Source organism: Spinacia oleracea, chromosome 4 (assembly GCF_020520425.1).
Source record: "Spinacia oleracea cultivar Varoflay chromosome 4, BTI_SOV_V1, whole genome shotgun sequence".
In the NCBI taxonomy this organism is placed as follows: Eukaryota; Viridiplantae; Streptophyta; class Magnoliopsida; order Caryophyllales; family Amaranthaceae; genus Spinacia; species Spinacia oleracea.
Window position 1 is genome coordinate 37482540 of NC_079490.1, and position 14577 is coordinate 37497116.

General features: G+C 34.1%; 2 protein-coding genes and 1 long non-coding RNA gene across 8 annotated transcripts; all 3 read left to right on the plus strand.

The window, feature by feature from the left end:
- Positions 1-4865: 4865 nt before the first annotated feature.
- On the plus strand, positions 4866-6689 carry LOC130459729 (uncharacterized). Its single transcript, XR_008919314.1, has 4 exons — positions 4866-5095; positions 6365-6436; positions 6536-6571; positions 6659-6689. It is a non-coding gene; the product is annotated as an uncharacterized lncRNA (long non-coding RNA).
- On the plus strand, positions 6679-10723 carry LOC110778962 (uncharacterized). 3 transcript variants are annotated; one of them, XM_056827245.1, is made up of 7 exons: positions 6679-6745; positions 6822-6889; positions 8064-8157; positions 8247-8322; positions 8821-9541; positions 9712-9912; positions 10224-10723. In XM_056827245.1, the coding sequence occupies exons 3-7, from the start codon at positions 8100-8102 to the stop codon at positions 10548-10550; spliced, it is 1383 nt and encodes a 460-aa protein (XP_056683223.1). In that variant the 5' UTR covers positions 6679-6745; positions 6822-6889; positions 8064-8099; the 3' UTR covers positions 10551-10723. The 3 variants fall into 3 exon arrangements, with proteins under 3 accessions (XP_056683223.1, XP_056683222.1, XP_021839187.2); XM_056827244.1 differs by having other exon boundaries at positions 6693-6745; positions 6822-6906; XM_021983495.2 differs by having other exon boundaries at positions 6708-6745; positions 6822-6906; positions 8069-8157.
- A 67-nt stretch (positions 10724-10790) lies between these two features.
- On the plus strand, positions 10791-14374 carry LOC110778961 (uncharacterized). 4 transcript variants are annotated; one of them, XM_056827249.1, is made up of 7 exons: positions 10791-11248; positions 11353-11530; positions 11616-11714; positions 11844-11969; positions 12057-12254; positions 12373-12500; positions 14003-14374. In XM_056827249.1, the coding sequence occupies exons 1-6, from the start codon at positions 10806-10808 to the stop codon at positions 12490-12492; spliced, it is 1164 nt and encodes a 387-aa protein (XP_056683227.1). In that variant the 5' UTR covers positions 10791-10805; the 3' UTR covers positions 12493-12500; positions 14003-14374. The 4 variants fall into 4 exon arrangements, with proteins under 4 accessions (XP_056683227.1, XP_056683225.1, XP_056683226.1 ...); XM_056827247.1 differs by having other exon boundaries at positions 11844-12254; positions 13826-14374; XM_056827248.1 differs by having other exon boundaries at positions 11844-12254; positions 13829-14374.
- The last annotated feature ends 203 nt before the right edge of the window (positions 14375-14577 follow it).

Consider the following 14577-nt stretch of genomic DNA (forward strand, 5'->3'; position numbering starts at 1 on the left):
TTCGATCTGGTGGTGATTTTACCTTTCTAGTAACTGTGATTGATCGTGTACCATCATGTGTAGGTTCAGCTCATGGAGCAATTTCTTTTCTTGTTAATATTATTGGTTCCGAAGTAATTGTTGTTAATCTAGTACCATCACATGCCTTCATGTGCAACAATAATGGTTCTATTTTTGCTTGTGTATGTATATATTTCGGCAGAGTGACTATACATGAAAGGGGTATATTAACCGTGTGCACCAATTCGTGTTGATACCGTACTACTCTGTATTTTTTTTTCTTGATGAGTTAGGCTAATATTTCTTAGTGGCATCAGATCGAAACTCACACTGTCTTGCCCTTTTCTTATGTTCTAAACTAGCGTTGCATATGTTCTAAATTAATGGTGCTTATGTTCTAAAGGTTTATATATGTGTTTTGGGCTTTCATTTCTGTTTCGTTACATAATTAGTTGTCAACAATGAACACTTGTTTGAATATATTTTTTAAACCTATTAGCTCAAGTGGTAGAGCAATGTGCAATGACATTGCACATGGATGTAGGTTCAAATCCTACATAGGTTGTTGGGAGCACATAACTTAGCTCCGATGTATTTATAGGGATAAGTCCTACAAGAGAGTTACCCTCCTTCACCATGACATATTCAACCAGTGCCCCCCCCAGTCTGTCAGCCAAGAAAAACCTGTCAATTTTTTTTGTTTTTTCCATAGAAGGTTCACTTAATTATATTATGAAATGGGGCATACATGACCAAAATTAAATAGCAGATGCTCAAATTCACATGTTACAACTCTAGCAAGAGAAGGGGGTTCCTGTTTCTGATTATTGTTTTGATTATCTAGTTCACAACTATCAATATCATCGTCCTCATCATCAAACTCATCAAATCCCATATTCTGTTTTTCTTGCATAGGCATTGGAGATTCTGTCTCCTGAAACCTCGGGGTTCTGCTGCATGAATTAAACCAGGCATAGAAGATGAACCCCAAAATGATAACTTAAGTTTCACGTCTCCTTCAATTCAAGTGTTAGATTTCATGTTCTAAAAATCAAGGCTAGTGTTCTAAACATGTATACATATGTTCTTAAGTAAATAGAACATATTAAAAAGTAAATAGAAGTGATTCAAAAGTAAAGAATCATCAAATATGAGAATTAATTAATATGTTAAACCAAATACAAAGAGTTGCCTATGTAGGATTCGGACCTACATCATTGTGCAATCGCACAAAGCTCTACCGATTGAGCTAATAGGAATTGTCCAAAACATCAAGCATTGACAACCACTACTTACAACAACACCACACACACAAAACTGCTAGCAACATCCAAACAGAGCAAAACATCCGCCCAGCAAAAAACTGCTAAAATAGTTCGAAATATTGAATAAATATGCAAAAACACATAGCAAATGTTCTAAAAACCCATAATAAATGTTCTAAAAATCCATAGCATATGTTCTAAAAAGCCTATTTTAAGGAAATATATCCTTCTCTAGCAAATACCTCAAACCCTAGTGAAGGCATCATAAAAGTCACGAAGAGAGTTATTGAGATATGAACGCAAGTCATTGTGTAAAACATGACAAAAAAAACATATTTCCAGAGGTGTTTTGGAAAATTACCAGAAGTTTGGGTATGATCAGGTACCCGAAATCGTGTTTTGGAATATTGAGGGCTTTAATTGCGGTCCACCCACAACCAAGGGGACTTTCTATAACAGGTTGTTGACAATCAATGGTTTCTCCAGATGCTTGTTTTCCTTCTGATAACTTTAAAACATCATGTTATATAATTTTGAACATGAAGTTATATAATTTAGAACATGAATTTATATAATTCAGAACATCTAGTTATATAACTTAGAACATCAAGTTATATAATTTAGAACATGAAGTTATATAATTTAGAACATCATGTTATATAATTTAGAACATCAAGTTATATAATTTAAATTTGGTCTAGTCAGCAGAAGAGAATTTTCTGGAACAGTAATACCAGTTTAAGGGAGAAACATCTTCATCAGGAACAAAAAAAAGCCTTTTCAGTGTGAATTGGGAACATTATTAAGAATGGTTAGATCTTCTTTCTGAAAAAAAAGAAGTATAATGAGATGAAGATTGTGAAAAGGGAAAGTACTTTAATTGATGTTATATCTCTGGTAACAAAAGTCCTTAGATTTTGAAGATCATCAACTTCTTAACCTATGAAAATTCACCTGATAGCTCTAAGGCTGAACTTGTCTCTACATGTATCAGTGTTATAAGCAAGACATTCACAAACAAAACCCCTAAGTTGTCCATAAGAAGAAGATTTGTGAAGTAAATTTTAGGAGTAGTTTTCTAGTCTCTCTTAGGTAATAGCCAGGATACGATCCCCCCATAACTTTCTAGGAAGATTAGCATGAATCTTGAAAGCTCTAACTACCTTAAGAAAATACCTATTTTTTTCAGAACATTGTACACATATATTCAGAACATGTACAATTATGGTTTAGAACATGTACATAATTTCTAGTCAAAGTCCAATTTGCAGCATCTCAGTCTCTACTTCCCACCCCAACTATCGCCTGCTCTCTTTCTTTAGCACTTTGTTGGTGGAGTTTAGCCTATGGTAGCAAATATTCGATATTGGAATCTATTATATATATAATCATTTAATTTCAAGAATCTATTCACCAAATAGAAGTTTTAGGATTTTGGAGGTTTCTTGACTGAAGATCAGAAGCAATATATGATGATAGAAAATATATGCATTTCCCACATAAATCTGACTTTAGCTAAGCCCAACAAATACACCAAACATATAACATCGACAAAGCATACCAGAAAGCTGAACAAAATCAGAAGAAACTTGTCACCGCTGAACAAAATAAGCATAATCTTAGCAGATGCAAACAGAAAGACCTGATCAATATTAGCATACACAACTATATTGATGAAAGGATAGCAATTTGACACCTTGATAAACTCAAGCATTGAAAATAGAATCAAAATTTGAATTCGAACCTTGAATAAGCTATATGTTCTAACAAGATAAGATTTATGTTCTAACAATTGAAGTAATATGTTCTAACAAGTGAAGCTATACGTTCTGTACATTATTGCTATATGTTCTAATCAGTTAATTGCTACATTAACTAAGCAGCTAAGCTATATGTTCTAACAATTGAATTTATATGTTCTAAGTAGTTAAGCTATATGTTCTAACAATTGAATTTATATGTTCTAAACCTTAGTTAATAGAAGATCAGATATGCTTAGCTGAACAACTTGAATCTAGACTTTAGTATTTTCAATAAAAGATCATTACATTCACAACATATTACTAGGAGAGGCAGAAATATGTTCACAAGAGAGCCTACAAGCAGTCTGACATAAGGTCAATATGCCATGCTTCAAATAAGGGCAAAAAATTCTAAAAAGTAACTTCCATGTTCTAAACATTAAACAATTTTGATGTTCTAAAAAGTAACTTCCATGTTCTAAACATTAAACAATTTTGTTCTAAACAGTGAACCTTCATGTTCTAAATGTTGAACCTTCATGTTCTAAAGAATTGAGATTATATAATATTACCCAACATTTTCAAGGATGTCCTTCAGAAGTGCTTGTTCGACAGTGGGGCTATTAGTGCGTTGTGGCTCTGATGGTTTGACTCGTTTAATCTCATTTTTGTCATATGAATTTTCTCTGTTTAAACATTCAGATCATACAACTATAGGTTATAGAACATCATGAATTAATTCATAAAATAAATAAATCAAGAAATATAAAAAATTCACAAATTAATTCAAAAAATCAGAAATTAATGACCTAAATATTCAGAAATTCAGAAGCTAATCACAAAATTTAGAAATATGAACAATTAATTGCAAAAACTAAGAACAAATTGATTATGAATTTAGAAAATAATAACAAAACTTTCAGAAAATAATCACAAAAAATTCAGAAAAATTATATCATGGCATAGAACATTCAATCGATTAATTACCTACTATTCTTCTCGATCTCCTGAATCTGAATTTTGTTTTTCGTCGATTTTCTTTTATGCAATTTCATCTCCACTTTTCATATTTTTCCTTAAAATCAAAAGTAAACACAAATTAACTTAAATTAAATTCTAAAACAAGAGAATAGTTAGAAATTTGCGTATTGTTGTTTACCTTCTCCTTTCCTAGGTTTTCGGCCTGATTTTTGTGAATTTTCTGCTTCTTCATCTTCAATTGTATCCGAACTCAAAAAAAAGAGGTTAAAATTGACGAAAATTGTAGAAGAAATGAAGAAATATACAAGAATTCGACGATAAACTACTTGAAATCAACGAATAATCGAGTGAATAGAAGCTTCATCGGCATTTTTTTAAGCTTTAATGGCAGTTTTTGAGGAGAGAGAAAATGGTGAGAGAGAGAGGAAGAAGGTTGAATTTTACAGAGAGGGAAAGAGTGAACGTCTGATATTAGTTTTAGAGAGAGAAACGTCTTCCTTTTATTACTTGGTAGGTGGTAAGTTAATCTTAGCCCTTGAATTTCATCTAATCCTACGGATTAGATTCATTCTCATATATACTAGTATACTCACATAGGGACCTATTTTTCACCTGATCCCTCCCATATATATATATATATATATATATATATATATATATATATATATATATATATATATATATATATATATATATATATATATATATATATATATATATATATATATATATATATATATATATATATATATATATATATATAGGGTCGGGTTCCGGTGAGAACACCTCTTTACATGAGAATACATTTTGTATATGAGAACAAATCCTGGCCCTTGATACTGATACATCTCAACGGTTAATACGTTCTTTTCGTACAACTCGATTCTCTTCCCACTTTTCCCTCTCATTTTCACGACATTCTTTTTTCCTACATCTCCATTGAAGCTTCTTCTTCAAGATTCTTCCTCCATTAAATCTTCTTCTTCCTAGGTTCTTTCGAGGTTTTTTTGAGCTTCTTTCTCTATTAAAGCTCGTTCGAACTTTGTCTTCTCTATTTCTCCTCCAATTGCTCATTCAGAAAACCCTAAATCAAGTGTTTCTCCATTGGTATTTTTCTCTCTCCCGATGTTTGTGTGCGATTTTCGCCTCTTTTGAATAAAATCAGTTTTCTTGCTTAATCTTTCCATTTTTACTTTAATAACTGACTAATTGTATAATGTCGTGAATTTTGTTATTTTGAGAAATAATTTGGCATTGCAATTTGGATTTAAGGAGAAATGATTGATATAGGTTTCAGAGTTACATGTATTGAAGATTTGTTTATATTGGATTCTTGAGATTACCAACTTGTACTTGGATTAGTTTTGTTGCTAAACGACTTGTTGGTTTTGGACAAACAGAGATTTAAATTGATTTAGTTAAGTCAAGATTATTGGTCTAGTCATGGATTTCAAAAGAAGAACCCTAAGTTGAGTTACAACTTTGTTAATTGAAAATGAAAGTAGACTGGTGGTATAACAGACACAGAATTTGGAGTTGGCCTGAATACTACTGTACTCATTTTTGACTTTGTGAGTATTTGAGTTCATTGGCCTAGGTGAAATGGAAAGCATGAGAAACGTAGAGCATGCTTTTAGCAAGCATGAGAAACAGTAGTAGTGTGTAATTAGTATCCTGCAAATTCCATATCCTGCAAATTCCACATCCTGCAAATATATTCTGAATACAATGTGATAAAGTCCTAATAGTTTCAGGCTGAAGCATCTTAAGTGCCTAATTCTAAAGCTCTCCACAACAGATGTAATGCAAAATTAGAATAGGATCATCTAGAATATGGATATATGTCGATCCATCTGAAGATCCCTTTAAAGAATTCTGTATTTTGTTTGTTTCCTTTACTTTTCCCTTTTTTCCAATTAATTTCTTTTGGGATACCTTTCCATATAATTTTACTTTTTACAACGGGAAAACTATTTTGTAAGGGAATGAGTAATATTATTGCATTTGGTTCTGATGAGTAAATCTTGAATGATACAGGGGGTATAGTGAGGACTTTTATGAGGGACTTCTATATGGATTGGCGACTTTTTGTGAGATATAAGGATATTGTCAATGGAACTTGAGTGACTTGGACTTGTCCTATTATTAACACCCGTCTCATATAAAACTTTGATGGTTCCAATCCATCATATAGTCATGTTCTAGGCTTTTCCCTATCCGTTTCTCTATCATCTTGCAAATAAGGAGATAAAGATGATCTGTTGTGACTTTAGCTATCTGTTTTAGGTATTATATATGTTGGAGATCAGCTGAAACTCATGTTTTCATACATCGGTAACATATGCGAGTTTGTATTTTTGCATGTGCATTGATCAGGATGACAACGAACTAGAGGTTCTCGAAATTGTCCATCACTTTGTTGAGATTCTAGACCGCTATTTTGGAAGTGTGAGTTATTTGTTTCAGCTGTTAGTAGCACACAAGAAGTTAATTTTCTCATTACGTTAGTTAGTTCTACATCTAAAAAGTAACTAAATTCTTTTGCAGGTCTGTGAGTTGGATTTGATCTTCAACTTTCACAAGGTAAGAGTATGCCCTGCATCATGATGTTTCACATTTTTTTATATGCTTTAAATTTCCTTCTGATTGTTAATGGTATGGCTATGAAAGGCATATTATATACTCGACGAGATTTTGATTGCTGGTGAGCTCCAAGAATCAAGCAAAAAAACAGTTGACCGCTTGATTGCCGCACAGGTACAATATCTATTTGAATGTTGTATAGTATTCACTGATGTTTGTGTCAGCTAACATGGAGAATATGGTTTTGCAGGATTCACTGGTTGAGGCTGCAAAAGAACAAGAAAGCTCAATCAGTAATATAATTGCACAAGCCACAAAGTAAGCTGCTGTCACCTGTGAGTTCCATATCAACCGATCCTATACCAAGCCAATTTCTAGTGAAGTTGTAATCAATTTTTTTTTATGAATATATCTCTTTATAGTGTATTGTTGCTGTTTCCAAAAGTACTACTCTCCCTAGACGATTCTTCTTGTGATAAAATTTGTACCGTTGTATTTGTTACTGTTTTTGCAATGTCCTCCACACAGGCGTTTTGTTTCTGTAATGTTACATATGTCTGGCTGTATTTTTCTCGCATTGTTTTCGATGCAATTTTCCCTCTAGCATGGACTGCAAAATTATTTATTTAAACTGAAGTGTTACAGATGTTTAGTTTTTCTATTTTTTCTGGATAGTTTCTGTGGTCCATTTTGAAGTTAACCTTGACCTAAAGTTGCCACCATGATCTCTACACTTCCCTTGCTGAGAGTATAGTCTCTGACTTTCTGGCGTTTGTTTATGTGTAATGTCCCGTGCGGGTTCTTGTATTATGTATATGGTCCAAGTCTATTGTACACCAATTGCGGTCTGTATTTATTTCTGTAAGATTTTGTTACGGTCCTGGAAAAAGGTCACTGGTAACTGGTAAGTCCTTGGATCAAATCCAACAAGTCCTATGTTATACGTAGTCCATACTAATGTACATTTACGTAGTCTCTAATTTTTTTTAAGGGTATCATTGAGGCTAGAAATAAAAAGTTTAAATCATAAGTAAAACAACTAAATTTAGAAATGTGGCCTACTGTTTAGGAGGTTGGGGAGCATTGACACTAATTTGGTGTACGAGTACTAATCAGCATTTATCTGGAAGAAGAATTCATATCTTGAGAATCATTAGAAAGTATATGCATTAAAATGCAGTTGGGGACAAAGATGGGTTGTTCTTTTAGACTTCCAAGATAGTAATTTTGTGACAATCTTGTATAAAAGGTAGCTGAAATATTGATGACTGCAGATGACTGGCTAATGAAGGTTGATAGCGCAAATTCAGGGTCTTGTCAGTAGATGAAATAACTAGTAATAGTATTATGATGATGATTCAAAATGTGTCTTAACTAGTTTGTCGTTATTGTATAATACCTTGTGTTGAAATAGTGTGTTATTGTATAATTTATGGTTTTTTTATGTACATTAGCGTTATTTAAGAGGAACCCTAATGCTAAACTTGGACAGGTAAGAAATTTGAAATTGTGAAGAAATATCATAAGGATGTCGAAAAATGAAGCAAAAAACAAGAGGAGGCTAAGCCAACTTGAGCCATCGCATGGTAAATTGATTTGATTTAATAAGTAACCACATTATTCAATATACTTCTTTTCTTGTTCAATAACTTCACTTTATGATGTACTAAATCAGATATTGCAAGTAGGAAGACACGATCTAGAGCTGAATCTCAAACTCAAATCATTGTTCAACCTGAACTACTACAGAGGTATTGGTTATTGTTATTGGTTATTGTTGATAAGTTTAGGTAGAGAAACTTTGGAAAAGTGTGTCATGTTGTGTTGTTTAGATCAGTTGCCCTATTTTTGTATCTTTCCGGCTTTCCCCCTTGTCTAGCCCTATGATAAAGTTGAATGTCATTTTCAATTGTCTTAATAGAGAAGAATAACTTGCTTTCCTATTGTGACTTGCATGTTTGGAATTTTGCAAGAACATAAATACTTGCACGGGCAAAGAGAAACCGTCACAGAATGCAAATGTTCCAGAAGAATCTATGGATCACACTTCTTTTATTTCTAGCCAACTTTATGTTGCCCGATAAGAGAATAGCCTAGTTTAAGGTGCTAGCTCGATCAATAAAAAAGATAACAGATTAGAGAAAAACATGCCTCTGATTTACACTGATGCAAAAAACCCTCATGTTGTTGCTTTGCTTCCTATTCATTTTCTGATTTATGCAGTAACTTTTATGTCACATATTTTGCAGCGATCATTCTTTGGAAGTTGCACAAGTAAGAGAAGAACAAGGAATTCAAGTTATTGCGAGGAGAGAGAGTGAAAAGGTCAAGACATTTTCCAGAATGTCCCCTGCCACTTTGTATAAGCTACTCGTGGGTGATAGAAATTTCAAGGGTTTGACTGAAAAACAAAAAGATGATGTTCATGCAATAGGATTTGGTAGATTATTGGATCTACAGATAGAAGAGTTGCCATGGGACCTCTGTCGGTGGCTAGTTAAAAATTTTGATCCTTTTCATTCCTCTCTTCTTTTGGATACGGGTAAAATGAAAATAACATTAGATGATGTTTATGTTTCTTTGGGATTGCCAAAAGGTGCAAAAAAGGTTATTGAAGCAAAGGCTAGGGATCCTAGTGTTGAGTATACAAAAATTGTTAGCGATTGGTTTCGTGATTTAGGAGTTAACAATACTGTGACGGTGGGGGATATTGTGAAGAATATTAAGGTTCTGGTGGATGGAGGGGAAATATTTAAGAGGAGCTTTGTGGTTCTTGTAGTTTCAACATTGTTGAATGGAAATAAAAATGCTAAAGCAAACTACAAGATATTGAAATCTTTAGGGGATGTTAATGATGTTAAGGACATGAAGTGGTGCCAATACACATTAGAATCTCTATGTGATTGTAGTAGGGAATGGCAAGCCGAAAATGGAGATGGTCTGTTTAAAGGGCCTGCTATAGTTCTACTGGTATGATTCCAATCCTTTTGTTTTTACAGTTTCTTATCTAAGGCATTCTATTTTATAAGTTAAAATCATGTTTCTTATGTGATGCTTTTTATTATGAATTTTGTTTTGAAATACAAATAGGGAAAACATAAGGAAAAAGGCATTTGATATGCTTTTTGTTTTTTTTCTAGCTTTGTTACATGGATCGTGTGACCTTTATGGGTCGTCAGCTTGTTGAGAGGAAGTTTCCCCTCATCAAGTCTTGGACAACGAGCAAAATTCAGGAGAGGTCTGATTTGGAGAAAAAAATGGCGGGAAGATTTGGACAAGGTAAAGTGGAAGAGACCTTGACCATTAAAGAAGAAAAAGAAACAAATGGTGCTGATCAAAAGGTAAATCTAGCTGGAATTTCGTAACAGTAGTATAGTGGATAGAGATAAAAGAAACAGAGAAAAGAGAGAATTGGGTGCCCTGTGATTTTAATATGATTTTGTAGTCACTATTTTGCTGATAAAATCAATGCCATTAACAATCAGCAAAAAACAGCAATGGACTTGGCAGTTAGTTATGTACTTGGCAACCTACATCTTTTTTAGAAGAATATATATGTTTTTCAATCCTTAACTTCTCGCTATTTGCTTAGGGTTTCACTTGACTTTGATTAAAGTATCCTATGCTAAGTTATTGATTTGGTTTCTTGCAGGAATGCCTAAAAGAGGTTGTGAGTGCTGCAATGGAGTTTGCCGGAGCATTTAGTAAATTTGTTGATGTCGTTGAACAAGCAAATTCAAAATTTCCGAACTTCCAAGCTGTAGCTAAGTTGCATAACTTAGCGAATATGATATTTGACGTGTATCAAGAATGTGACAAGCATGAGCAGCAAACTGACCAGCAAACTAACGAGCAAGAGGAGTCAATTGATATGAATGAGATGCACACTCAAAGTATTGATAGGCCAGAGGAGCCAAAGGAGCAAACTATGGATGGGGATTTCGTGCTTGATGACGAGCATTTGGGTCCGGATTTCTAGAAGGCTTTTGATGAGGAGGTTAGAAAAGCTATTAGCAACAGGGCAGCAAATAAGGTTAGCAGACCCTCGACACTTTCTCCTCCTCCTTCTCCTCCTCCTCATCCTTCTCCTCTTCTGACTAAGCTGCCTCCTCCTCAAACTAAGCTGCCTCCTCCTCCTCCTCCTCCTCCTCCTCCTCCTCCTCCTTAAACTAAGCTGCCTCCTCCTCCCCCTCCTTCTCCTCAATCTAATTTCTGTTCTTCTAAAACACCTTCAATGGCCAGACACCAAAGTCCACGCCGTTCTCCTCGGTTGGCTCACATTGAAATGCCTTCTTTTAACTTATTCTCCTCACCACTTCCTCCTACTCCTCCTTCTGTTCCTCCTCTCCCTCCTCCTCCTCCTACTCATACACATTTTTATCCCCGTTTGGTCAACATTCCCCCTTCTTCTCCTGGCCCTTCTGTTAGGCATGCTGCCAACACTCAACCTTCTCGCCGTTTTTCGCCTCGTCTCAATAACGCTCCTGTTGTGCATTCAGTGTCTCCCACAATAGTCGATGTCATCGACTGTGACATAAAAATCTTTAAGAAAAGGGAAGGAAACCCATCTTTTTTGTATAGATCCCCATTCATTAATAGGCACGTGAATGTCTTACGGGATCTAACGCAAAAGGAAAGGTGTATGGCAGACTGGGTATTTGCTGATTTAGAGAAAAGGTAAAGTTTAATACTGAGTTTTGCCTATAGTTCATTTAGTTATTCTGTGTACTGAAATGTCAAATGTTCATTTTATTTCCGGTGATTTATTTTCATTTCAATAGTGAGAAGCTGTTTAAAGATAAATACATGTTCATTACACGTGAAGATTTAAACACCTTGTCATCAGAAGACGGGATTTCAGAAAAAGTGGTGGATTTGTGGGCACATCTATTAAACGTCGGGGAGAAGAAAAGAGGTTCTAGCTCTATTTCAAGATATTTTGTTCCCATGCCACACATGGTATTTTCTCCCCTAGCTAATTTTGAATTTATATTATCAACAATTTATATTTTTAATATTTATTTGTTTCTTCTTCTTTTTATAGATGTTGTTGTACCTTTCACTCAATTCTTATGGTGAATTCTGCAAATTATTAGAACAAGATCTCCCTTCTGCAAATATTGATATCACAAAAGTACAACTTGTAAGTTATTTATGTTGATTTCTCAATAGTGCTCACCTTTGTTCTTTTTGGTAATTATGTTCGTTCATTTCTTTTATGTCCCTTTCCTTGTTCATTTCTTTTAAAGTGTATATTTTCATTACATTTTAGACGTGTTTCACAATTCAAGACCCTCGGTGTCCATACATGTTCTATTTCAACTTTAAACGACAAACAATTGACATCATCACAGTAACAAGTCTGAATCCAGAGACTTTTAGTGAAGCAAAAACACTGGTAAATCAAAATCATTTTTTCTTTGTTTTTTCCTTCGATTTTTCTTATAAATGTCATGTGTTTTTCTGTATTTGGAAACATTTCCAGGCTAAAGCTTTGTCAAAGCATTTCAAAGGGAAGAAGAATAATAAGGCTAGTAAAGTAACATCTTTCAAGGTTCAAGAATTTGTTTTGGAATGGGAAAAACCAAAAGAATGGTGTGATGTTGGACTTTATTTGATGAGGTATATGGAAACATATAAAGGAGATATGAAGGCATGGGATCCACAATTGAAACTTCAAACTGTAAGTATTAAAAATATTTATGCTAAATTTAATCTATTCTAGGAAAGTCTAAGTGTCATTAACTAGGAAGTATTTAAAAGTTACTAATAATTTCCTGTTCTGTTTTTTTTTTTCCAAGGATGCATTTCTGAAGAAATTGAGAGTTAAATATTGTCATTCAATCTTGACCAGTGAAGTCAATTCTTTGAAGGAAACAATTGAAAAGAAGTGGAGAGAATTCCAAAAACTAAAAATCTAATGTCCATGGTAAGGCTATTGTATTCCAAGTATGTGCTTTTTATTGTTTTCTGCCAGGACATACTTGGGGATAGTTACTGCTGTAGACATTGTTGGACTTGCCAAAATAACTTATGTAGTCATTTCCATTTCTTCCGAAAGGCCTAAACCATCAAACGAGCTGTAAGTAGTGTTCTAATCTAAAGTAGAAGTGTTTGGATGGAGTAAGATGTACTATGTAGTGTATGTTAGCTACGTATTCCATAATCCATATGCCAGCCAGTGAGAATAGGATTGAATGAGAAACATTTTTATGAATCCGCAGGTTTGCTGATGTTGAGTGTACTCTGTCCTATGCCAGTTTCAATTGCTTTTTATATGTGGTACACATTAAGTTGACTTTTGCTTTTGTCTTGTTTTCTCGGTTTGTTTTTGTCAAATTGATGTAGACGGTATTCTGTCTTGCTGAATTCTGAGCTTTTCTTTGTAGAATAGGGTTATTGATTGATTTGGGAACTTGTCAAGTATGGTGGCAGTTAATTGTTTTGCTGGCAGTTATGCAGATATCTTTACAATGCATCGTATAAACTTATAGCCTATAACTCTGTAAATGATGTTTAGCTTATTCAGGTTCCGGTACGGTGAATGCTATACTCGATATATTAACATAAACAAGTTCAGTTAACTTTACTAGCGTCTTTTTGAACAATAAATATATTGCATATGCTCAACTCAAGTGTATATCAATGATTCACCTATCAAATATAAAACTCGCTTATAGAGTTATAGTGTTCCAATCTGAAACAGTCTCGACATAATGCTTGCTTTAATCTCTCTGGTTTCTTCACCAAACCTGTATCAGGCACATATCTGACCTAAATTCCATGTAAGTTCTTGAATCTAATCTTAGAATATTTCTAAGAATGCAATGAATTTCTTATACGTAGTGAGTCTGAGTGAAACCTCCCAATCAGGGACTGTGGGAGTCATCATCACCTATGCACTCATGTTTCAAACACTGACTAGTGTTGTTTCAGCTATTTCTTTCTCCAGGATACATTCACTATGAATCCCTTAATACTTCATCACCACATTTCTTCCACATTGCCGCTTTTCTGGATTACATATTATTCTGCGATTTTCTTGACCATGTTTGGATGGAGAAACACCAGCTAAATGGTGGACCATGTTTATCCGTTAATGTTTGTCGCTTCATATTTGTGAAAAACAATTCTTTGTCCTGTATAAATATGATGTGATATAATTCTTTTCTTCTATAAAATATTATGTCGGCTATTTGAGAAAAATTTAGGCAGGCAAGTCAGATTTCTCAGAGTTTGTGATGTTATGTGTAGCAGTCAAAACTCAGAAGAAATGGAATGCACCTCCCATGTGTGGGGAGCTTCAGATTTTGGTCTGAATGTGAAGATTGCTGTTGGTGTATTGTTTAAGGATTTCTGATTGGATTTGTAACTTTTTGAAGCTCTTCTGGATAGCTGATGGTGCGAGCTCATGGTTTCATTGCTTTACAGGTTGAAGCCTTAGGTATTCTATGTGCGTGGTTTGCAAGCAGCATGCAGAGATGATGTTTGAAGCATTAAAATCTACACTGACTTTGCTAATGTTATTGCAGTCAGGAAGAAATAACCTTTTTCTGCAATGTTTTATTAGTAAGATTTGCTAGGTTGTTTGTTCTTGAAGCGCGTCTCTTAGCCACTAAGCTAGACAGAGCAAGGGATACTGATTGTATCTTCCTGTTTGTAATTAATGAGACAATGCCTTAAACTAGGAAGATTAGGTAGCATCTTAATATTCTAGCCTTTGTTTAATGATATTTGAACGTTGCTATGTGCCCGTTAATAGTCTGCTTCAAAATTGAGTGTAAACCAGACTTTGATGTCTTACTACTTCTGTTCCTTTTTGTTTGTTCGATTTGCTTTTTTACACAGTATTTCAGATGCATGGATACCTCCAGAACATCTCAATACTAGTTGCATGTAAATAGACCTTTTACAAAAGTATACAGAGGACTTCTTACAAACGAACTAACAAATTCTAGACGAATGTCAGACTTTATATATATTTGGGCCATGTACATTATAGGTTA

Bases quoted from the DNA above. Each gene is read 5' to 3' on its own strand.
- LOC110778962 (XM_056827245.1), top strand. From the start codon at position 8,100: ATGTCGAAAAATGAAGCAAAAAACAAGAGGAGGCTAAGCCAACTTGAG. The intron at 9,542-9,711 runs GTATGATTCCAA...TTTTTTTTCTAG, and splicing joins GGCCTGCTATAGTTCTACTG to CTTTGTTACATGGATCGTGT. The intron at 9,913-10,223 runs GTAAATCTAGCT...GGTTTCTTGCAG, and splicing joins CAAATGGTGCTGATCAAAAG to GAATGCCTAAAAGAGGTTGT.
- LOC110778961 (XM_056827247.1), top strand. From the start codon at position 10,806: ATGGCCAGACACCAAAGTCCACGCCGTTCTCCTCGGTTGGCTCACATT. The intron at 11,249-11,352 runs GTAAAGTTTAAT...TCATTTCAATAG, and splicing joins TTTGCTGATTTAGAGAAAAG to TGAGAAGCTGTTTAAAGATA. The intron at 11,531-11,615 runs GTATTTTCTCCC...TTCTTTTTATAG, and splicing joins TTGTTCCCATGCCACACATG to ATGTTGTTGTACCTTTCACT.